The 25,874-nt window shown below is 40.0% G+C and overlaps 1 protein-coding gene across 1 annotated transcript in view; it reads right to left on the bottom strand.

Moving 5' to 3' along the window:
• Window positions 1–25,874, bottom strand: part of Csmd1 (CUB and Sushi multiple domains 1) — a 600,818-nt gene that overhangs the window by 213,978 nt on the left and 360,966 nt on the right. The window contains exon 21 of the mRNA XM_036209300.1: window positions 20,822–21,024. Coding sequence (XP_036065193.1) covers window positions 20,822–21,024 — 203 coding nt within the window. The remainder of the gene's footprint in view (window positions 1–20,821; window positions 21,025–25,874) is intronic.

Consider the following 25,874-nt stretch of genomic DNA (forward strand, 5'->3'; position numbering starts at 1 on the left):
AGCCCATTCCAGTTAACACAATTCCTATTACCCAGGAGGCTGGTGCTGTAAGCCGGAAGACAGACAAAGTGTATAAGTAAAAGGACAAGGACTCCCCAGACAGATGTATACAATATCCTAGAACACGAAAGGGTTTAGCTTGTGAGAGAAGAGACAAGTGTTAAGATACCTGTGTAGACAGGAACAGGGACACTGGCACCAATGGCACTAAACAGGCTTAGGACCTATCCTCACGGTTCTTTAGGCTGATATTCCCCCATGGTAAACTCTCTTCTTCTTTCTTTTTCCTAAGATTTATTTTTATTTTTATGTATCTATGTGTGTGAGGAGGTGGGTGGGTATAGGTATGTATGTGTGTGTGGTGGGGTTGTGGTTTTGTGTGTGTGTGTGTGTGTGTGTGTGTGTGTGTGTGTGTGTGTATGGAAGTGTATGTGTGTGTGTTTGTGTATATATGTGTATGAGAGTGCATGGGTATGTTGGCATGGGTGGGTGTCCATGGAGGCCAGAAGAGGGTGTTGGGTCTTCTAGAACTGTAGTTACAGAATGCTGCGTGCCTCCTGACATGGGTGCTGGGAACCAAACTCTGGTCCTTCATAACAGCAGCAAAGGTCCCCTTGACTGATAAACGACTGCTCTGGCCCTCTAAATTTGCATTTATGATTTCGCCTGTTGCTATGTGCTTCCTGGCTATGAAAATATGCCTTGTGGTATTCCTACCATATAGATGTGTATATCGAGATTTACATCTGAGAAAAGTTCAAGAAATAAATCAACCACTTTGATTTCATAGTACAGTCACATGGGTTTCATTAAAGGCAAGAACCCAGTAGGAATCCCACAAAATGTTTCAAGATTATTAAGTGAGAATAGACTATTCCAGAAGGTTGCTGATACAGCTGTTAAGATAGGTTGTACCTCTACCCCGACCTGGACACACACTTGTTTTTACTTTGGCATTCAGCTGTTCTTCTGTCACTTAACTTCTTTTTAGCTATCCTTGCAATTTCCCATAGTTACATTGTAATGCTATCATTTATACATTGTAACTTTAGCTCTTTATTTATCTCAAACCTGAGACTTAATAATAAGCTCTGGCCATGCTGTGGTGGTAGTGCACGCCTTTGATCCCAGCACTTGGGAGGCAGAGGCAGGTGGATCTTTGTGAGTTTGAGGCCAGCCTGGTCTACAGAAGGAGATCCAGAAAAGGCGCAGAGCTACACAGAGAAACCCTGTCTTGAAAAACCAACCAACCAAACGAACAGAAAAAATAAGCTCTGGAAAGCCAATGTAGTGTCTAGGGAGCAACATATGTAAGTCATTATCTTTCTAGTCCTACACATAAATACAATGATGCTCTTACATAGGATACTATGTGACTGTTCAAATTAGATCAGGTCAAACACTGGGCACATGAGATTAACATTTGATTTCTTCTTAAAGTGGGTTTCTCTATGACATGTTCATAAGCAAGAATCATTATGCTTTATGAACTAAAGCAAACTCACAAAAAGGCAGCTATAAATATGCAGAGACAAAAATTAATTAGAAATTTTCATTTCAGCACATCAAAAATAAAGGATGTTTGAAAGCCAAATACCTTTGCTCTTTGGTGTTTAAAAACTATATGTTATTTAAGCTTATTTCAAAATGCTGTATATCCAATAGAAATGCTAATATTAAAACTTTTAAAGGTTCACAAATTACAAATTTCCATATTCATGAGCTACAAGGTCCTTTGTTCATTTACTTAGATTTAGTTTCTTTTAACAAATAAAATCAAAACAATTGGAAATGTTAACTCTTATCCTGCAAAGACCCTCTTGGAAACATTTGTTCACGTGTCTGACAGTAGTTAAATTGATTCTTGACTTTCTAGTTGCTGCTAGCACTAGAAATGCTTTTATTGAAAGAGGCAGACTAGAGGTGGGGACATCATTAAAGGCCTCCAGTAAGCATCCTGTAATCTGCCTGTGTGTCACTGGCAACAGGTGCTTGGTTCCTGATGTCAGGAGGTCCATTGCCTCAGCTATAAGCAGCATGCAAATATCTGCCCGCCCAGTCACCCTGGCACTGCAACATGGTATTCAGGCGTTTACTACTCCTCCTGCTTCACAGTCAGAACTGCAGGATTTTGGTTGTCCTGCCAAGCAGGCGTCAGGAGAATCGCTCTGTTGTCTGTTTGAATTGAGTGTTGTGAAGCAGGAGGCCAAAGAGAGGGGAAAATCTAATTTGAGAACTGCAGACTGAATCGTTTATCACATAATGCTTCCCTGGAGTCAGTGTGCCTCCAGAACCAAGAATAAATAATCACTATCCAGTGTTTGGAGGAAACACATCAAAGTGCCTTTGTGTCCTCACCTTTGTGGGCAGGCTCACTAAAACTGTGCAGCAGTAAAAAGAGTGTTAACTTCTATTTAGCCTAATTAACTAGGAGACAGATGCTAATGGAATCTGGTATACATACTTGAGGTTACAGAACTGTGGCAAATAAAGCCATGCCCAGCCACCAAGTGTGGGCTCATTTTGCCCAGTCTATCTGAAAACTACATAACTATGAGGGGTGTGCATCTATATCTGAGATTCCTCTGCTCTCACAGAGTTCATAGTAAGTGTGAGTTGTATTATGCTCATAGTTATATGTATACTGTACATGCTACTCAGCTGTATATACATGCATATGCATTATACATGCACATATTCTATTTTCTTTGCAAGTAGTGATGGAACTGCTAATATGTGAATGTTTCGTGGTCTCTTTAATAATGCTGTATGCTGCCAAATCATCACTCAGGCATGTATCCCCAGTGATTTTTAACCATCTGAATAGTCTGGGTAAAATGTATTCAAGCCCTTTAAGATGCAATTCCACATACATCTCATTAAGGGGATTCTTGGGTGATCAGAGCTCTCTAAGAACTGTGAATATTAGAACAGACATAAAACACCCACTTAGAAGATGCATAGTATCACCATAACCAATAGCTGAAAAGTAAGAAAGAAGCAGAAGCTAGCCCAAGAAGGAGGACTGGATGAGAAAGTGAAGACAAAATATCATCAGGTGTCAGGCAAGAGGCAGGTGGTAAACAGGTGCCTGGGTGCCAGGTCAATATTCTTTGAGCAGAAGGATGGATGGATCAACTACAGTTGTAATAATCACCACCATGATTGTGCAAAGGGTTAGGATGCTTCACAAGAAGCAGTCTCCAACTGCTCTTAAGTTTCCTCAAAGGAGTAGTTGTTATCTGCAACTTAGAGGTGAGCACCCCAGCAGGAGGAAGAAACGGCTTCGTGATGGAGGAACAATGAATTCCATTGAAGCTACAATGCAAGCTGAAAAGCTAGGAAACAGGAAATGGAATGTGAGTGAATGTAGACTAAGGAGAGAGAACCGGGGCTCACCACTCTGAGGCCACATAGCAGACTCAGAACTTCTTCTAGACAGAGGAGGGCTCTCAGTGTATCATAACTGGCAACATGGAGGCTGCCCCAAGCAGGATTGACTTGGGTTGATTTGCTCTCTGAAGAACAACAACAACAAAATGTTTTCCTTAAACCAAACTCAGTGTGATTAGACTCAGTGCCATGAGCTGATGCTCTTTTTGGCAGAGGCCAGTAGAAGGTAGTTGTGTAACAGAGACCAGACTCTTAGACTTGTTGGAAATTTAGGCCATTGGCATGGACAGTCTCCAGTGAGAGTCATGTTCCTTTTGAGATAGCTGCAGATATCCAAATGAAGTTAATTAGCCTCCTACAGGTTGACAAAGCAGGCGTGACTGTAGCTACACCTCTTGTTTATCTCTGTTGAAGCTTGGTGAAGAAGTCAATGACTTTATGACAGTATTAACAGAGAAGAGCAGGTGGCTCTGAGCAACTCCTCATAAGATATGATAAGCATATATCCAGGGCAGGGGAGAGAAGGGACCCTGTGAATGATCAAAATGGAGCTGGTAAGGCAAGGATATCTGCAGACAGTAACACAAGTGGAGAGAGTGTCCCAAAAGGGAAGAAAGCATAGAGGTTTTGAAGGAGGCTGTTTAGGAGCCTGGTTGACAGGGATATACTGGGAAAGACTTGCAGGTTGTATGTGACAAGGTTGGAAACCATTGGGTAATAAAGATGGAACCAAGAGTCGGAGGACTGCTGAGTGAATCATTTCTCACCTCTCACTTGCCACAAACACTGCCAATTAAAAAAGAGCATCACTAAGACTCCAGCACCACACAGAATTATGACTAAAAATTTCAGCATCATTGTCTCCATCATTCAATGCACACTGTTAGGCATGTATATTCAGAGGCTGTGTGACTAGGCACATCAAAGATGACACTGGGCAGAAGGCTAAGAGGTTAAGACTGCTTGCTGCTCTTTCAAGGAATCAGGGTTTGGTTTTCAGCAACCATAGTGGCTCACAACCACCTGTAACATAATTTCCAGGGGACATGATACCCTCTACTATGCAGGCTTCTGCCCACATGTATGCATACATACATATCCCCTCTCTCACACACACATAAATAAGTATTTTAAAAAGGATGATGCAACTCTTCTTAACCAGGACTTTTCAACAAGTAATGAGGCACTATTGTGTGGTCTGTTTTCTACAAGACTCTAGAATGTTCTGAGGAAGCAGGCAGGCTCAGTGGTTGCAGAGGCACTTGTCACAGGCTGTTTTTGCCTGGATCTTCACCTCCAAAGCCTTCAGTCTCTAATAGTTTCTCTCCTATAAAAACAGTCCCACCCCATTCAGCAATTAGCAGGGCCAAAGGCTCCCCCTTTTGTAAACAACCAATTACTTTTAAATGAAAACATGGCTATTAAATTATCTTTCAATAAAGTAAATTAGAGAGACCAGCCACGTAGCCCTCGGCCACTACTGCTAGCTATCAAGAAATTGATCTGGCAGAGTCAGATCTTGTAAAGCTACTCCCATCGTTTTCCCCAGAGTACAAAAGCTGGTGGCTGTAGTCACCAATTGGAGAAACAGCCCAAGTTGACTTAACACACGAGCGAAGGTCAGTTTTGGGCGACGAACTCCATTTTCTTGTGTTTCATGCATGATTAAATGGTAATTACACAGTAATAGAAAGTGTTTGGCTGATTACAGTGGACATAATTGCAGCACTCAGTGTGCCCCCATTTTACACGCTATGCTAAGCAGGCAAGACAATGGACATTTGATGGGTGATATCTTCCTAGAACCCAGGGTTCATCTTCCTGGGGAGGGGTTTTGTCTTACAGGCCATTGTGTGACACCTTCTTGTTCCTTTGAGGCCTTGAATCCAGACACCACAGAAGCAGAAGCAGCTATGGGGACAATGTTCCTAGCTCAATATTTGTATTTTATCTTATTTTACTTTTTTATTCCATTCTATCCCATCCCACCCAATTCTATTTCCTTTCTTTTCTTTTCTTTTTTGGTTTTGCGAGACAGGGTTTCTCTGTGTAGCTTTATGCCTTTCCTGGGACTCGCTTTGGTGACCAGGCTGGCCTTGAACTCACAGAGATCCACCTGCCTCTGCCTTCTGAGTGCTGGGATTAAAGGCATGCGCCATCACCGCCCGGCCCAATTCTATTTCTTTTTGGGATGGGGTGTCTTGTAACTCAGACTGCCTTCTAATGCTCTAGGTAACTGAGGATGGCCTTCAGCTTCCTCATCCTCCTGCTCCCACCTACAAGTGTTACAATCACAGGTGTTAACCATCATGACCAGTTTTTACAATGCGGAGGCTTGAACCCAGGCCTTTAAAGAATGACAGTCAAGCATTCTGCCTACTGAGCCCCAGACCCTGAGCCTTATTTTAAAGTGGGTGAAATGATCATTAATAAGAATTGATCATTAATAATAATTTTTAAAGTCTATTATTGATAGGATAACTTGTGCTCACTTAAAAATCACAACTTTAGAAAATGAAAACATTTTGCTGGGTTTTCAACTAGCCTCAATGAGTAAAACAAGCACATAAGAAGCCAGGCCATGGGAAAGTTCAACACAGGCCCATGCCCTGCATTAAAGAACAGGATGTATTCCTCAGCAGTCAAAGCTGAGGAGACACAGTAGGAACTTGTGATAATCAGCCTGGGGCAGAAAACCCTTCCTCACAGCTGTTTAGGACTGAGTCATCACCAACAAATCTGCACATGAGTATTTATTACTAAGGAATCTGTGGAGATGTTTAAGGGAGGCTGAGTTTCCTGGTATGCAGGAGATGGAGTGGCCACATCACACACTGAAGTCCTTTGAATACGTTCGACAGGAGCCATTCTGACTAGGGTGAGATGGGAACTCAAAGAAGCTGTATTTTGAATTCTCCTCAAAGCTAAGGATATTGAACATATTTTACTGTATTTGTTGGCTATTGGTATATCTTCTTCAGAGAATTGTTAAGTTCCTTAGCTCATTTCTTGACTGGATTCTTTTCTAATGTAGTTCTTTATATTTTTGAGGTTAACCCTCTGATGTGTACTTGGTCAAGAATGTATTCCTGTTGTAAGGGTTGGGTCTTCATTTACTGGTAGCTATTTACTTTGCTAGGAAAACTCTTTAAAATTCATGTAATTCCATTTGTCAGTTCTTGGAACTAATTCCTATGCTATTGGGGTCATATTCAGGCAGTTCTTGGCTATGCTTACGTCATGGAGTCTTTTATTTGCCTCTGTTTCATATATTTAGCTCAGGTCTTTGATGAATTTTGAGTTGGTCTCTATGTGGGCTGAGAGGTGCAGGTCTGTTTCATATTCTACCACATGTAGAAAGCCAGTATTCCTAGTACCTTTTGTTTAATAGGCTATTCCCCCCCGCCCCCAGCACATGTTTTTGACACCATTGAACTTGAATAATTGCAGTTGTGTAGGTTTATTTCTTGGTCTTCTTTACTATTCGACAATCTTCTCTGCATGTTGGTTTCTATGCCAGCACCTTACTGTTCTGTTACTATGGCTCTGTAATATAGTTTAAGATCAGCTACTACCCTATCTCCAACATTGCTTGTTTTTTTGTTTGTTTGTTTGTTTGTTTGTTTGTTTTGTTTTTTTTTTAAACTAAGGACTGATTTAGCACATAGTGCCTCTTGTTTCCCATTTAAATCTTAGTATTGATTTTTCTACTTCTGTGGAGAATGCCATTGGAATCCCAGTGGGGTCTGCAATAAAAACACAGATCACTTTAAGTGTATAACGATTTTCACAACAGTTATTCTGCCCATGTGTGGTCATTAGAGATCTATTCATCCTCATCTTCCAGTTTCTTCCTTCATTGTCTTTAAATTTTCATTGTAGAAGTCTTTCACCCCTGTGGTTACATTTATTATACTTTATGGATGTTTTAAAAGCTGTTGTGAATGGGATTCTTTTATAATTTCTTTCTTGCTGAGTTGGTTATGCGTATGTAGACGAACTATTGATTCTCTGTGTTGACTTTAGTTTAAGTGTTTAACAGTTTTATAGCGGTTTATCCTCTTTGGGACCTCTGGAGTATAGGATCCTGTTATCTACAAATATGGATAATTCGACTTCTTAATTTTCTACTTTTATCCTTTATGTTTTTTTTTTTATTTCTGTTTAACTAAGACATTGAGCGTTATACTGACTAAGAATGGAGAGAGTAGGCAGCCTTGTCTCAGTCAACGTTTCTTCCATTTAGTACAATGCCCTCATATGTAGCCTTTCTTATGGTGGGGTTTGCTCCTTCTGTGGCCAGGTCTTCAGGACTTTTTAATCACAAATGGATGTTGAGTTTCATCAAAAACCTTTTGTGCACTGATTGAAATGATCATGAGACTTCTTTCCTTAAGTGCGTGTGTGCTGAAGCATACTTACAGATTTGTATCTGTGTAACCACCCTTGCATCTCAGGAATGAAATCAGTGTGGTCATGATATATAACCTTAAGTGTTCTTGAATTGATTTGCAAGACTTTTATTGAGAATTTTTCTAGCTATGTACATTAGTCAACAGCTTATTTCTTTGTTGTTGCTGTTGTGGCTTTAGGACTATGCTACTCAAGAGTTGGCTGTGTCCCTTCTCTGTCTGTTCTGTGGAACATTCTGAGGAGCATTGCTGTTAGGTCTTCTTTCAGTTCACCAGGCAATCCAACTGTTCTTGGCCTTTTCTTTGTGAGGAGACTTTTTATTACTGCTTCAATTTCACTGATTTTTATCAACCTGCTCCAGTTATTTATAACATCTGGGTTTAATTTAGGTTAGTCCTATGTGTCTAGACATTTATTCATTTAGTCTAGATTGTCCAGTGTTTTCAAACTGTGCCCTAGAGTTTCTCTGGATTTCATTTAAATCTATAGTAAGCTCCCAAATTTCAACTCTATTATTGTTGTTGTTATTATTATTATTATTATTATTATTATTATTATTATTATTATAACCATCATCTTCTTTGGTATTTTCTGTCTTTCTCCTCATCAATTTTCTTAGACTTTCAATCTTATTTTTTCAAAGAACCATGTCATTCCATTCTTGATTGACTCTATATATTGTTCTTTGGTCCTCAACTCAAAGGAGAGATGGAGATTTCCATTCAATAACAAGATCTAAAATCTATTGATCCCAAGAAAAACATCCCACAGTTTAAAACACCCACAGGCTGAGAGTCAAAGGATAGAAGACTATCACATAAACAGAAACCATTGCAGTTACTTCTGACATCTGATAAAGTCAATTTCAAACCAAAATTACTCAGAAGGGACAAAGAAACAATTCATCAAAAAGATATGGCAATTGCAAAAGCATCAGGGCTCCTATGGGGGGTTTTCTTGATTAAATTATCTGAAGAGGGAAGACCCACCCTAAATATGGATAGCAGCCCAGATAATAGAAAATGGAGAAAAAAACATTGCTTTTTGTTGGATCACCTTTGTGCCTTCTGGCAACATCACTTAATCAGTTGTAGCTGTATTTCTTCACTGACTCTAGAGAACAGCTTGTTGGGAGCCCAAGGCACCAAAGACCAAAAGCCCTCCAGTAATCTCCCAGTCTGCCTGTACCAGATTGAAACTGCTGTCTCACATATTGAGCAACTACCACATTTCTGGTCTCCCAGTGTAAGTAAGGGGGTCATTGTTGGACTATCTGGGCCATATTTTGATATTGTAGAGGCTACTCTAATTAAATCCTCCTTGAATGTATAATTCATTCTATCAGTTCTATTCATTTAGAGGACCAAACTAACATAGTCAGATCATTGTTTGTTTCTTAGCTTCTACTGGCTCTCTTGGATTACTGTGTTGGACATGATAGATTCTATCTTAGCTCTCATTGGCTCAGACACTCTACTCATGAAATTTGCTCTTTCTTATGATTGTGCCATTGAAACTATCTCTTCTTCTGTGAATGATGTTCCTTAAATATCTTCTGCAATACAAGTTTGATGGTCATGAATTACTGGAGTTTCTGCTAGATTTCTCCATCAATTTTAAAGCTCTCTTTGATAGATATGCCATCTTGGTTGGCAGCTACTTACTTTTGGGGCTCAGATTACATCATCCCATGCTTTCCAGGCTTGGAATGTTGCTGATGTTTTTAATCTGAAGTTATTCTGATGTTTCCACCTTTGTAAGTGAGGTGGTGTTTTTTTTTTGTTTTGTTTTGTTTTTTGTTTTTTGTGGTTTTTTTTTTTCTTCTATGGATTTTAGTGTTGTCTCTTTGCTTTGTACTTTTACATCTTTTTTTAGGGGGAGAGATTCTTTGCTTGTCATACCTGTTTGGGGGTATTTGGATAGACAATTCTTTCTCCAGATTTGGGGAATTTCATTGAGTAGATTCTTTGCACCTTTAACTATTGTCTCAGCTTCTTCTTGACCATAGATTCTCAAGTTTGAACATATCTCAAGTTAGTAGACATTGGGAACATGTTCACTTATTTGATTCTCATGAGTGCTGAGATACTCAAACCCTGGAATTCTTTCCTCTTGATGCTTTTCATAGTGTTTATTGCTTGGGTCAAAGAGACTTTTGTTTCCAAAGATTCTATTTTCTTTTAATTATCAGTTGTTTTGTTGTTGTTGAATTTCCTTTCAGGTTTCTGACTTCTTCATCCATCATTCTGATATTCTTGGGCATTTTGCTGACTTCTTCCTTTGTTACTGACCTTCCTATCCAGGCCTTTGATTGAATTTATCTTCTCTCCAGAAACCTTTTTGAGATTTGCACTTGGTAATTTCCCTTTGTTGAGATCCTTGCCTGCAGTAGCTGAGGAATTAGGGTCTTTTAAAAGTGTCATTGTGTCATGACACTTGGCCTTCTCATGCTGTGTCTCTGTGTTGTGACTTGTGTGTCTATTGGTCTGGATAGCTCTTTTGTTGTGTTTGGTGATTTTCTATGCAACCCAGGATACAGAGCAAGGAGAATCTAACTGATTTTGGAAGTGACATTTACCTCCCATCCTATGCCAGGAACAAGGCTGAATATCTATCTATGTTCTGCTTCTTATTGCAGCATTCAGGTGTCTCTTTACATTTGTTGTAGATTTCTAAAGTCCCCCTCTTTGTCTCTTTAGAATTGAGGGTTTTCTTTCTTTTTCCATTTTTACTGTCTCCTTTAGAATCTCACAAAGAGGCAGCTACCAGCCTAACATCTTACCCACAAGTCCCTGCAGCAAAAGCACCCATCTTATTCCATTCTGGGCTCTGAGGTACATGCTGCTGCTCACCAACGGGTTCTGGTCTTCTGGATGCTTCACCTGTGTCTCTTGTGTCTCCCGTGCTTGTTCGAGCTCCTTGTTGGTTGTTTATGTTCTTGTGTGCCTGTGTTCTCCTCTATATGCCTCTTCAGCTACCTCTGCTCTCCTGTGTGGACACTGCTTCTGGGTGTCCTGTGACTCTGCTATCCTGACCCTTTGGTGCTATCCCCACCCTGCCCTGCTGTGTCTAGTCCTGGAAACCACACTGTTCTCTTTAGGGAATGCAGCCTTGAACTTGGCAACTTTTTCTGCCATTCTAAGCCAACTAAGCCACAAGCATAGAGACAGAGGGTCATACTCTCCTTTCTGCAGGCCAAGAAAGGAGACCAAATTTCCCAAGTCACAGATACCATGTTTTTATCCTGATTTTTTTTTTCCTTTCTGTGGACTTGAAGATGATCTTACAGAGACTCATCTAGAGAAAGTCAGAAGCTAAGTGCGGAAGCACCAGCAATCCTAGCACTGGGAGGCAGAAATGGGAGGATGGCATGTTCTAGGCTAGCTGAACTACATAGTGAGATTCTGTCTCAAAATAAAACAAATGAGAGAGACAGAGACAGAGAGAGAAAGAGAGAAGAACATAGCATTTCCCCATGCACATGACACATCTGGATATTTATTGATTAGTACAGTAGGAGAATATGGAAAGATTCTACTAAATTATGAGGGATTGACAAGATTCAGGTCACTGTCTATAATTCCACATGTTATAAAGTAATATACCTAGGGCCACTGTGGAATGACATCATAGTTTCTTTTCTATAGAAACATCTGTAGGTGTATTCTTCCTGGCAATATATTAAATTATTATATGGAGGGAAGAAAAGTATCAAAAATTCCTTTTTCTACCCTGAATTAGGAACATATTCTTTGAATATGAAGACTCATGAAATAATATAGGAATATTAGGGATCTTGGGGATTATATACTATTTTTGAAATGGAAACAGTTTTAAAAATTGAGGGGACAGCTATAGAGCTAAGTACCTTAACCATGTGACTGAGGACTGTGATCTTTAATCAACTGCACTGAAAATTTATGTCTATACAAAACCTTCATATAGAAGTTTCTATCAGCTGTATTCATAGGTGACCAAACTTGGACACTGTTGAGACATCCTTCAGCTGGTGGGTGGTAGATAAGTGAACTCAATGTTCCTTCCACAGTGAGCTACTCTCACCTCTTAAATGAAGTGTGGTACCCAGCCTCTAAAAGACATGGTTGGGATTGAACTGTGTGGCGCCAAGAGGAAGAAGCTCTATGAGAAAAACTGTGTGATGTGCCATGGCAGCTCTGTCACATTCGGGAAAGGCAAACTCAAGGTGGGGAGGTAATCAGGGATGTTCAGGGGTCGGGGGTGGGACAAGAAGGGGTGGAACAAAGGTATTGATCTGGCTGTGTTTGTTGGGTCCTCTAAAGGGACAGAATGGATAGAATGAACAATGCATTCAAGCAGAGTTTAGTTAGAATGGCTTCCACAATATTACAGCATGGCCTAGATAATCCAACAATGGCCATCTTACACTGGAGAGATCAGGAATGTGGTAGCTGTTCAATATGCGAGGCAACGGTTCTAATTTGATATTGGCAGCCTGGGAGACTCCTGGATGGCTTCTAGTCTTTGGTAGCTGGGACCCCCAAAAAGCTGTTTCTAGCATCAGTGAGGAAATAGAGCTGCAGCAGGTTAAATGGCATAGTTAGAAGGAGCCACTGCAATCAGGCAAAGAGCACTGGTTTTTGTCCATTTTCTAGCATCTGGTTTGCTGGGAGGTAATTACTCTTTGGAATGACACTGTGATGGCGGCTATGTGTATTTACACCCTGTTCTAAAGCCAGGCCACAACAGCCAGAGCAAGTGCTGACATGAACTGGGGAGTCAGGAGAAAATGATGTGTCAGTTGAACTCATAGATTGACAAAGTGCTGGAGGACAGTTGGGAAGTCGGCACATGAGGAGCTGAGAGAAATCTATGAGAATGCTGTACTTCTCTTTAACTTTTCTGTGAACTGTGAAATGCTGTAGAAAACAAAGTCTGCTGAAAATGTAAAAGCTGAAGTGTATGCAGAAGGGAAAATGACCTTGTCTGACTTTCTTTTTGCTAAATAAAGTGTACCGATAACCAACTTCCCCAAACAAAGGGTGATTTTATACAACAGAAAACCAAAGGGGCACAATCCTGAACTAAAGGACTTACGTATTTATCACCAAGCTAGGACGGCCACTGAAGGAAGCGTCTTCAGACAGGTCCATTGCCCAGCAAAGACACTTCTGTACACAGTTGTGGCTCCATCAGCCATGGATGTAGCTCTGTCTATAGAGTACATGTTAACATGCATGAAACCCTCCCTTCAATCCTCAGCACCACATAAACTCATGCTTGTAATCATAACACCTGGAAGCTGGGGACAGGAAGGCCAGAAGCTCAAGGTTATCTTTGGCTATATGGGAAGTTTGTGGGCATCCTGGGCTACCTGAGGCCTTGTCTCAAAAGAATGATAATCAAAATAAAAGTAAAGGCATGTGTCTGCAAGTTATCACCTCAAAGCACAGTGCCACTAGAGTAAGGAATTGTGGAGACTGTAACCTTGATTTCATCAGTGACATTTTAGGGCATTCATGTGGTGATATTATATTTGTAAAATATGATTTTATTTGTATATTAATAAAGTTGCCTTGGGGTCAGAGCAAGCCATAGCAGAAGCTGGGTGGTGGTGGTGGTGCACGCCTTTAATCCCAGCACTTGGGAAGCAGATCTCGGCAGATCTCTGTGTGTTCAAGGACATAGCCAGCATGGCGACACACACCTTTAATCCCAAAACCAACCATAGAAGACCTGGAGGTCTGTACAGACAGGCAGTGATGAGGAGGTCATGTGGCTGGGTTTATGCCTATTGGAATAAACCAGGCTAATCAGAGTAATGGAACAACTGAGACAGAGAGAACAGAAAATTCAGGAGAAACCATAAAGAAAATATTTTGGCAAACTTCTATAAATGAACAAAGACCAAAATTAACAATAAATAGACCAAAAAAACAATAAATAGTGTTTTGTTATCTAGTCTGGTAGACACAGGTGCTGATGTGACCATAATTGCACCAGAATTTTGGCATCCATCTTGGCCTCTTCAGGAGGAAAATATTCAACTGTTAGGAATTGGAACATTATCTCAAGTGAAACAGAGTGCAAGATGGCTCAAATGTATAGGCCCAGAAGGACAGAGAGGCAAATTAAAACCATATGTGGCTAACATAGCTATGAACCTGTGGGGTCGAGACCTGTTACAACAATGGAATATGCAGATTAACATCCCTCCAACCTCAGAAATAAATCATAAATTACCACATGTTTCTGAGAGAAATATTAGAAGGTATTATTCTAACAAGTGGTCACCAACCATCCATATTATATAAGAACAGGGCACAAAAACTGATGATCTTCCAAAGACACCAACAGCTCTACCTTTAAAATGGTTAACAAACAAGCCTGTATGGGTTCATCAATGGCCTTTAACAACAGAGAAACTCCAGGCTTTAGAAGAGCTGGTAGAAGAACAGTTAAATGCTCAACATATTGAAGAATCTACCAGCCCTTGGAATTCTCCTGTATTTGTTATTAAAAAGAAATCTGGTAAATGGAGAATGGTAATAGACCTTAGAGCAATTAACAAAGTAATTCAGCCAATGGGCTCTCTATGATCTGGAATTCCTTTGCCTACTCTGTTACCTAAAGGATGGTCTCTCATAGTTATTGATTTAAAAGATTGTTTCTTTTCAATACCCTTACAAGAAAAAGACAGAGAAAGATTTGCTTTCACGGTGCCTACTCTCAATAATTCTCAACTGGTTAAAAAGATTTCAATGGAGAGTCCTCCCACAGGGAATGTTGAATAGTCCAACCCTGTGCCAATATTTTGTGCAACAGCCCTTGGAAGTGATATGTAAAAAATTTCCCAAATCTATAATTTATCATTATATGGATGATATTTTATTAGCTGACTCAAATGCAGATACTTTAGAAAAAAATTTTTGAAGAAGTAAAGAAAATATTGCCAGGACTTAAATAGTCCAAAAGAATTATCACCTGAAGCTGAGAAAGAATTGGCCTTGGTAGAAAAGAAAGTACATGAAGGACATGTGGATCATATTGATCCAAAGCTGGATTGCATTTTGGTTATTTTACGTTCTAGGCATTTTCCTACAGGAATATTAATGCAGAGAGAAGATATTATATTGGAATGAATATTTTTACCAAATAAACCAAATAAAAAATTAAAAAACTTATGTGGAAAAAAATCTCTGACTTAATTTTGAAAGGAAAATTAAGACTTTGTCAATTAGCAGGAATAGACCCAGCACAAATTGTTGTACCTTTAACTAAAGAGGACAAAAAGTGAGCCTTGGCAAAGAGCTTGCAGTAATTTTTTGGGAGATGTTAACAGCAAATATCCAAAAAGCAATAGAATTCATCTTATAAAGAGAGCTGATTGGATCTTGCCTCTAATTGTACGTGAAAAACCCATATCTGGAGTTCGGACATTTTATACAGATGCCAACAAACAAGGAAAGGCAGGTTACAAATCAGAAATTTAAGTAAAGTGGTTCAAAGTCCTTATAATTCGGTTCAAAAATCAGAAGTGTATGCTATTCTGTTGGTATTAATGGATTTTTCAGAACCTTTCAACATAGTTACTGACTCTCAGTATGCTGAAAGAGTGGTATTACATATTGAGACTGCAAAATTTATCCCTGATGCTTCAGAATTAACTTCACTATTCAATTACAAGATACAATCAGGGAAAGGAGTCATCCTTTATATATAACTCACATCCGATCCCATACTGGTCTGCCATCCCCTCTAGCACAAAGTAATGATGAGATTGATAAATTATTGATAGGAAATGTGCAGGAGGCCTCAGAATTTCATAAAAAACACCATGTCAATAGCAAAGGTTTAAAAAAGGATTTTTTCCATAACCTGGCAATAAGCCAAGGAAATTGTAAAGAAATGACCTACTTGTTCCTTCTACAATCAGACACCATTACCAGCAGGATATAACCCAAAGAGTACTCAGAGGAATGAAATCTGCCAGATGGATGTGTTTCACTTTGCAGGATTTTGGAAAATTGAAATATGTACACCATACTATTGATACTTATTCAGGATTTCAATGGGTGACTGCTTTGAGTTCTGAAAAAGCTGATTCTGTAATCACTCATTTGCTAGAAGTTATGGCCATCATAGGTATACCTGCACAAATTAAAACTGACAATGCTCCAGCATATGTCTCTATTAAAATGAAACAGTTTTTTGCTTATTATAATATAAAATATATTACTGGTATACCACATAATCCTACAGGCTAAGCAGTTATAGAAAGATCTAACAGAACTCCAAAGGACATGATAAATAAACAGAAAGGGGTAACAAAACCCCCAGAAATAGACTGCACAATGCTCTATTAACTTTGAATTTTCTCAGTGCTAATGAGAAAGGAACAACAGCTGCAGAGAGACATTGGATAATAGAAAAAAAAAACTACAGAATTAAATCAGCCTATATACTTCAAGGATGTGCTGACCTCAGAATGGAAACCAGGATATGTGTTACATTGGGGACGAGGTTTTGCTTTTGTTTCTGCAGGAGAAGATAAGCTGTGGGTACCATCAAAATTGATAAAGGTTCGATTTGAACAAGAGAGACCTCTTAGAGGAGGTGATAGTTCATCAACCAACCTGACCATCCAGTTTAAACTCACTTATACCATTAATACATGCCTTTTCATTTAATCAGATATAACTTGCCAAAAGGGAACCTCCCCAAAATTAGTCTTGGGGAAGGGTTTTTGTTTTGGTCTTTTAGGAGAATGAAGGCTGGGGAATCTGAAGAATACTGGACAAATGAGACAACTGAAGAAAAAGGACAAATCATCTGTCCCAGGAAAAAGAGTAAAATGGCCTATTGGTATATCATCTACAAAATTTCATAAATCTTCCTAAATGTTTGTTTCTACTCTTCTCTAAAAAAAATTAACATTATTGGTCTTCTTGTAGTCCCAGTTCAATTAAAATTTAAAGCTGACTTTGGAGTTGGAGAATGCCTCTCTCCTTCTTTAAACTCAAGCATGTTGTTAAAAGGAAAATACAAATTCCCTATATCATACCAGAAGAAAGAGCCATCTTCTGACATGGGACAGGAGAAAAACCAAATTAATTAAGGGACTATTCTATTACTAATCTCAATTATTTGATTCTATTCCAATTCTTTAAACTTTTCTAAAAGTATGAATTTTATGTCAAAATTTACAAGATATATATATATATATTAATTATACTTTGTTAAGATAATAATGGTCATATAGAGTACTAATTAATTCTAGAGAAAAGGCTTCCATTAGCTGCCTATACATGTCTTCGTGTTTGAGTCTCTTATCAGTTTTCTGGAGGGAATCATGGCCAGGCCTAACATCAACTGAAATCTCCAGGAAGAAGATGGGGCCCCACAACGACAATTCCACGTGGAAAATAATATCACTAAGCTGACAAACATCATCTACAGATCAGCTTTGGACTACAAAGTGCTTAGAGCAATTCTGAGATGGCTAGCTGAGATGATCCAGTTTCAAAGTCTACTTGAATAAGGACTTGAGATAAACCCTGAACTTTGGCATTATAGGTAACAAAGAATATAGTTACCTTTCCTAGAATTTGACAATTAACCCAATTTTTTTCTTTTCAGAATAAAGATACCTTTGCCCATACCCAGCAGGAAGCAATTTTAAGAATACAACGCCCACATTCCCAAAGGGGTGGTGTGGGGCAGGTGGTTTTTTGGGTCTTTTTATGGGTTTGGGGTCTGGGATAGTTTTCATTGTTTAGGAGGGTGGGTTACAAGTTGTTGTTAAGGGTTAGGAAAAGGGCTAGGCAAAGGAGATTAGAGTTAAGGTGCTTCTTTAAAAAAAAAAGAAAGAAAGAAAAGAAAAAGACAATTACTAGTTTTAAATACTTTACATTGGAGTGGGTTGTTTTATATTGTATACAAATTATATACCTATATTGAGATTGAAATTGTTAGAATATGCCATACACATTTTCTAATCTTGCTCGAGATATTGTACTTATACCATTCATTTAACAATGTAATGCAATTTGCTAATCCTTGAATGTTATTATTACCAACTATTTGGATATATAGAAATGAAAGTTAGTAATTAGACATTACAATTGAACTTGTAGTCATATTAGGTGTGTTTTCAAGATTGAACAGATATATTTTAGATAGACAGGCTATCTTCAAACCTTTCAGAGATCTACAGAATATGGCATTTAAAATTTTTAATAACTTAGGAATTTTTATTTTTTGCTATGACTATGAGACATGTCGGCTCCTGGCAGTACCAATCTACTTCAGAGAAAATATGGGCATTGAAGAAACTGCATATGGAGTTAACTTTCATTGTGGCAAAAGTTAGCCACTGGACAACAAAGTAGCCTCAAATCAACTGCTGACAGACAGGACATGAAACCAAGGACTAACAATTCTTGCCAAAACAAGTGTGGTTATGGCTTTTTGTAACAAAAGGCATCTTCTGAAGCCAGGACAATATGGCACCATCCCTGAAGTGAGTGGACTTTGCCAGTGGAAAAGGTGCCGTGCCCTTTTCTTTGAAGGCAGCTGAACAGGGAGTGGGCCGATGGCTTCTGATGTGTAATGGAATAGCAGATGAAACAGTTATTCTTGAAGAATAACTAAGCTCACTCCTCTCAATAGCAGACTGGCATTTAATAGAGGGATGTGAAGAAGAACAGGATGCCAAGATGAAGCCACATACACACAACCAAGAAAAATGGACAGCTGAACTTAAAAAAAAAAAAAATTCCAGAATTTAAAATCCTGAATCGTGACATGACACTAATGGAATTCAGGTGTTTCTGGTACATGGACTGCTCTCACCAAATGTGAGGTCAAACTGCTGACCTTGTATACATCCTAGTTCACAAATGAGTCTGTCAGATACACTAAACCTATAGGCTGAAGATGATGCCCCAACACTGTGAAGAAACCTCAGGTGACTGTCCAGGCAGCTGGCTGTTTCTGTCAACTCACTTTTTTTTTTTTTTGGAAGCTGCTTGCATGCACTTCCTATTTTATTTTTATTAGGTAGTATTATTTCCTTCTTGGGTCTCTGAGGGAGTTGAAGATCAGTTAGTTACAGTTATAATTTTCTTTGTTAAGGATTTCAGAAAAACTCACTAAGAGATGTAAGTGTATAAATTTGAAAGATGTTATAAGACAGTTCCATTAATAATATAAGTTAGGATAGAAAGTGAATCATGTACATTTTGGACTCACCAAAATAGGATTGATAATGGAATTATTTTCTCTGAATTTGTCAAATACAAATGGACTAGAGATTTTAGTTATAACTTTTTTCCTTTTTTCTTTTATTAAAATAGAAAAGGGGAAATGTGGTGACGTTATATTTGTAAAATGTGATTTTATTTGTATATTAATAAAGTTGCCTTGGGGTCAGAGCAAGCCATAGCAGAAGCTGGGCGGTGGTGTGGTGGTGCACGCCTTTAATCCCAGCACTTGGGAGGCTAATCTCTGTGTGTTCAAGGACACAGCCAGCATGGCGACACACGCCTTTAATCTCAATACCAACCATAGAAGAGCTGGAGGTCTGTACAGACAGGCAGTGATGAGGAGGTCATGTGGCTGGGTTTACAACCAATGAGAAAGCAGAACAGAAAGTCTATATAAAAGATAGGACACACAGAAGTAGGTTGCTTGCAGAGAGGAAAGACAGCAGAAGCAGTGAAGGGTAAAGTTTTCAGCTCTTGCTCTGACCTCATGGCTTTTAACTCTGCAAATGGCTGTGTTTCTTATTTAACAAGACGGTTACATCTACACATTCACTTGACCTCAGCCTTATAATCCCTCATGCAAATACTGAGCATGGCTCCCCACCAACCTGCCAAGAGACAGGCTCTGTGGGTGCAAGTTTATTGTCAGGATTCTTTGGCTGACCATGTATGTTACCAAATTATATGGCACCTCTGTCTGCTGCTCTTTGGAGGGTACTAAATGTTTGAACTGCCAGAGAATGTATCGTTCCACCCTTCTGAGGAAGCAATTTGTTTGAATGGGCTGGGCAGTGTGGATGTGACTATCTTAAGTATGTAAGAGTTAAAGTGTGGGAATGTGCCTCTCTCAGTAATAGTTCAGCTAATATATTAGCCATAGGAAGGACTCAGACACTTGTCAAGTGGAGGTAGAAAGCACAGTATGAGTAAGCCCTGTCAGCAAGTGCCTGAGACCCCAGACAGACTCAAACCAGGGAACCCAGAGTCAATGCCAGGTATGGGAGAACCCCAGACACAAGCGCCACTTTCCCATATTAATGTCATTTGACATCTGCCTCCTACTGCTGCCTAGAGAGTCGCTGTCCAGGTGAAAACTTTGAAGTCTTTCTTTTCCCTACAGAATTCCCTACCTGGTAATATATACAGTTCCCAAGCCAACTCGACTCTTGACAATGATGAACTGAGGACATACCACCATAAAATACAGCCACTGACATTTGAGAAAAGCAACTCTGTGACCTCCTGCCTCTACAGCTCTTGAAGCAAGCACATTGAATCTTCTATAAGGTTAGTCATGTGACTTTCCTGCCATAACAGACTTTCCCATGAGCAGAGGAAGGCATACAGTGATGTGGAGAAGACTCTACTCCAGCAGGGCTCACAACGATCACTGTTGATTGCCATTGGGTCATACCATTTGCCCTCATAGGCTTCCATCTGAACTTTCCTCTCTTCCCTTAGGTCTTCTCTTATAGATGTCCCAAGGTTACACAAAACCAATAGTAAGTAAAGTTGGCAATGTTTTTCTTGCGTTCATTTGTCCTTTGTTGTAAGGACCTTGGTTATGAACCTGTTTCCAGATGGAGAACAGAAATCTCTGTCCCCTAAACGAAAAGGAGAAGAAAGAAATTTCTTCTCCTTTCCAATAAGTCCTTTCCAAGTCTCGATTTATGCTAAGCACATATTGCCCAATCACATATGAACCCAGCCAGAGCTCTGTGCCCTGGCACACACAAAAGTTGAAGGAAGAAGCCCGTATTTGCACCTACTGGAAAACTGGATGGAGAAGCCGGACTTGCTGATGAAAAAGTCACTGTCGAACTGCAGTGTGAGTGAGTTGAAGGTGCTGTGGATGTCCTCAGGCAGGGCTGAGCCGCTCCACTCCTTCAGCAGAATGTTGCTGTCCACAGGACCGTCCCAGACCTTGAGGATGTCATGAGCTGTCTCAGTGTCAAACACGATGAAGTGGAGGCTGCAAAGAGAGAGCAGAGTTTCTGTGTTCAGTGGGAATCATACGTGCCCTCCACAGAGGGTCGTGTCCTAGCCACGAGGTCATACTGACCACCGGCTCATTTCACATTTCCATCAAGTATGTTCTAGCACATCTGTCAAAGAAGAATGAGGGTCTGGGCCATTCAAAACACAGTACAGTCCAAACACATCAGTCACTAGTGTAGAGAGCCATGGTGTAGGCTAAGCTGCTGTCCAGAGACACAACATTTCATTCCAAGACTGCTAGATGGTTTTTATAATTCCAGCCAGAGTACACACATCCCTAACAAGTTTGGTACCCTGGCTTCTTCTTATCAATGCTGTCCTTAATATGCCACTAGGTGGCAGCACACACCCCCAAGAGAAAGACTCCAAACCCAGCCTGTTTGCTTGATCTGTTCTGATGTCCTTTCTGTACATTTCATCTTCAGAGTTAGTACATTATTTGAGACAACGACACAAAAGCAGAACTGCCCGATATAAATTCTCTTCTTTATAACATTCCATCCACTTCTGTTAGACTTAGAGGTATTTCCTGGAACCATCTTTACACTGGAAGAAACTCACAGTGATGATGGACAGATAGAAGAATTTAACTAAAGGTCGGCAAAAAGTCAATAAATGTTTCCTCAAAGTTCTTTATAGGTTTTCATTTACTGCTTATTGCTTGTGGATTTTGCCTCAGATACAATCACCATAGCTGACCTACACAGAACTGTTCGTGAATCTCAGCCACATCATTTTCCACATATTACATACACAAAGGATTAGCACATGTCTCCTAGGTAAAGCAAAAAACATGTAGTGTACATTTAGACATTTGGTACAGAATAGTATATATAAAGTACAGAATGTAGTAGAATTTACTTCTCAGCGTGTATTTTCTCAATAATTTGTTTGTTTCAACTCTTTTCAAAACTAAATTTTTATGGGTACATCTCCATATCCCCTGCACACTACTAGCCAATCACCTGCTTATCCTAATACCCCTTATTGTGTGTTATGATATTCCCAATTAGATTTTCGACACCTCCAGATGTGCTAATGTATGAACTCCCCGAGTCCCTGGATCTCCTATATGTGTTTAATGGGAAGCACAAAGGTGGAACCTTGTATACCGCCTATGCCTGTACCGCTATCACTTCAGTCTTACATTTGGGATCATGAGTCTCCACAGGTAAAAAGTATAGTCTGTTAATTTACTTCAAGATTTAATTTATCTTTTATTTATGTGAATGTGTGTGTGTGTGTGTGTGTGTGTGTGTGTGTGTGTGTGTTGCATGCATGCACATGAATTGAAGGTGCTTGCAGAGGCCAGAAGAGGATGTCAGAGTAATAGGCAGTGGTGAGGAAACTGATGTGGAGACTTGCTTTATTCTTCCCTCCCCTGATTGGACCCCAGTTGTTCTCTCTCTCTCTCTCTCTCTCTCTCTCTCTCTCTCTCCCTCCCTCCCTCCCTCTAGCAATAGAGTACAGTAACACAGTGGGCATTCTAGAATGCCCATCCCAGGGGATTTGGAGGGCTGGCATTACAAACAAACATCCAGCCATTCTGCTATCCCTGTGACTCTACTTCTAGTCTCACAATAATGTGCTGAGGGACGTTCTCTGTTGAATCTTTGCCAATCTCCAACACTACACTTAATACGTGTGCAGGCAGAGACTGACAGATATGGGTGCCTTGTTTAATCATGGCCTTTGACGATTAATGAGATTGACCTGTGTGTGTGTGTGTGTGTACACATCAATTTTTCCTCCAAAGAAGCTGAGCAATTCACTATTTGTAGAATCCCAGCAGTGAATGAAGAGCACCTCTGAGATCCTGGAAGAAGTCACTGAATTGCATAAGCAGTCATCACCGTTTGTATTGGGATGGAAATGCACAGCAACAAGGGTAAACAAAGAATGCCACATTCTAGTAGACAGTGAGTAGGACTGGATCAAAAGCAGAAATGGACCGGGGTTGGGGAGTGGGGTGGGGGACTCTCAGGCACTGGATGGGAGAGACAGATGGCATAGACTGTTGAGGATAAGCCACACAGCAGGATGAGATGGGTGCAAAGTCTGGAAGAAACCCGTGGAGTCTGAAACAGTCACACAAAGGGCCATTCCACCAAGCAAGGGTCTGTTACAGAGGACTTCAGCCTTGCAGAAAACCCAGGAACCCAGAGCAGAGAGAGAGCAATAAGTCATAAGACCATAGAAGAAATGAGAGATAGGTAATTGGGAAGAAGAAGAGACAAAGGAAATAGGACCTCTTAGAACATGTTAAGTATTTTGTCTTTTTGGCTGGGTGAGATATCAAGTCCAGTGATTGTGAAACAATTATCTCACACTCAGTTGCAAAAATATGCTTATATACTCTTCATGCTATAGACAAAGTATTGAAGATGGATAGTGTCAAATCTGTGACCTTCCCAAGGGATGCCAGAAGGAGATCCATGTTCCTTATGGAAGCACCACAGTGCAGACCCTGAGGGCTTAGGAGATTCTGGATGTACTTTGTATAGTAGCAAAATCAGGTGGAGGGCTACAGGAAAGAGGGTGCAAGGAGCTTTAAATATTTTTAGCTTCAAAAACAAAAAGACTGGAGTAGCCATCAACCCAGTTGAGAAAGGGAGAAGGCAGGCACCTCTGACTTGGAAGAGTGGAATCTCTGGGTTGGACCTCAGAGCTCAGACCTATGCAGAGGGAAATACAAAGGCGGTTCTAACATGGTGAGGGGCTCCAGAGGAAGTCTGGATGATTTTCAGACTCACATGTTTCCCACTGGTGCATGATTTTAAACCCGAAGACAGGATAAAGGCACCAAAATTCATGGACATCAACAGAACAGGACCATGGGCAACACATGACCTGATCACAGGCATCTGCTCATTTACATATTGTGTCATTTCTCTTTCCAATTAGGATTGATGTTGAACGATTTAAAAAAGGGATGAAAAGTAAAGGACATGACATGGTGGAGGAGAAAGTGTATTGTAAATAAAAGGGGGAGCATAGTCAGGGCAAGGACATCAGGGAGAGTCCAGAGTAGACATGACCCTGAGCCCTGTGGGGAAGGGAAGGGAGCAAGGAGAGAGAAGAACCAGATGTAGCAGCCAAGAGGGCAAAAGGTAAAGACAGGTGGGTAACCAAAATGGCTGAATTATATATGAAGAGCCTCTGAGGATAGGGCAGCCTAGCCCAATACCTTGACTGCAGAAGTTCAGGGTAGGGTATGCCAGCCAGGAGGACCCTGCAACAGCTAGGAACTGAGGGATGCAGGAAGAACCTGGCAGCCAGATCCACTTTAGGATGTTAAGTAGGCACCTCAACCATTTGTCCTAGGGGTTGAGACCTGTCCTCTATCTACTATCTGAATGCAGCTGTCTACTATCATCTTGCTGAATTCTTTGCCACAGGAAAAGACACCTGCCACTTAAACCATGGACACGTTTGTTGCATTTCCTGCTCTTTTGATTCTCATAAAAAAGACAGAAATCTCATGACATTATTCCTCCCCTCTCATTTGGATAAGCACACGTGTTTTTACCGGCACGAAAATACGACGGATTTTAGAGTTCAGCTAAGGTTTTCTCTCAGCTTCCTTCCTCTTTTGATGGATAGGCTGCTTTTGACTCTTAGAAAATTAGACCACTTCCTTCTTTATTGATTTTTCTGATCTGGAATCTATTTACAACCTACCATTATAATATAACATATATTATAATGTATTATATCTTAAAGTTTCTAAAGAGTGATTTTGTGTGTGTGTGTGTGTGTGTGTGTGTGTCCACTTATGTCACGTGGATGTCAGAAGACAGTTTATGAGTGTCAAATCTGTTTTCATAGTGTGGGTTCTGGGGATGGAACTCAGGTTGTCAGGCTTGACAACAAACACCTTTATCCATCTCACTGGCCAAACTGGTGGGTTTCAAATTACCTTCACTGAATACACAGCCCCTGCTATCTATCAACTCTAGAAACTAAGGTAAAAAAGGAAAAAAAGCTACTGCTTGTCACCAGCAGCACTGTAGCATGAACTACCAATTTGTGCTGTATGTATGAGTCTTAAAAACAGCAAAGGAAGGAAGGAATAAGGATTTAAGGAATTAGCGCTCTCTGTCTCTCTCTCTCTCTCTCTCTTTCTGTCTCTCTGTCTCTGTCTCTATCTCTTTGAGATAGGGTCTCTCTTCATAGCCCTGGTTTTCCTGAAACTCCTGTCCTTGAACTGCCTCTGCCTCCCAAGTGCTAAGATTAAAGGCATGTGCCACTTATACTTGGTAAGGAATAAATTTTTGACACTGCATTTTAAATTATGTATATAATTTTTTTCTATAAAAATTAAACTACTAAAACTGACTTGAGAAGATCATTATAGGTAAACAAAGAAATATGTATCTCATAATTATGATTTGAAAATTGGTTATACATTTAAAACAAAATAAGAGTAAAAAAATAAATATTAATGTATGGATAAGTATTTAAGAAATAATAAAAACTTTTATCCATGAGATTAATAATAGGATCATGGCCTTTTAAAATTTATAAATTTATTTTGTTCCTGCTCCCTACTCCAGCAGGCATTCCCTGGAAAGCCTCATACCAAGCCACCAGCCAGGGAAGCAGGTAGAGAAACTGCAGACCTTCACCTCTCCCTTCTTTCTTCTAAACCCAATACCCCAGCATCACCCCAGCTTTATAGCAAACTACCTGCTATGCCCACCCACCCTTCCCACACCCATCTTCAGTCGATTACACAGATCTGGGCCTCCAACTATCCTTCCCCCTCCTCCGATCTTTATCCCAGTCCCCAACTCCAGCAGTTATCTCTGGGAACCCTGTGGC

The sequence above is a fragment of the Onychomys torridus genome, chromosome 17, assembly GCF_903995425.1.
Source record: "Onychomys torridus chromosome 17, mOncTor1.1, whole genome shotgun sequence".
Lineage (NCBI taxonomy): Eukaryota > Metazoa > Chordata > Mammalia > Rodentia > Cricetidae > Onychomys > Onychomys torridus.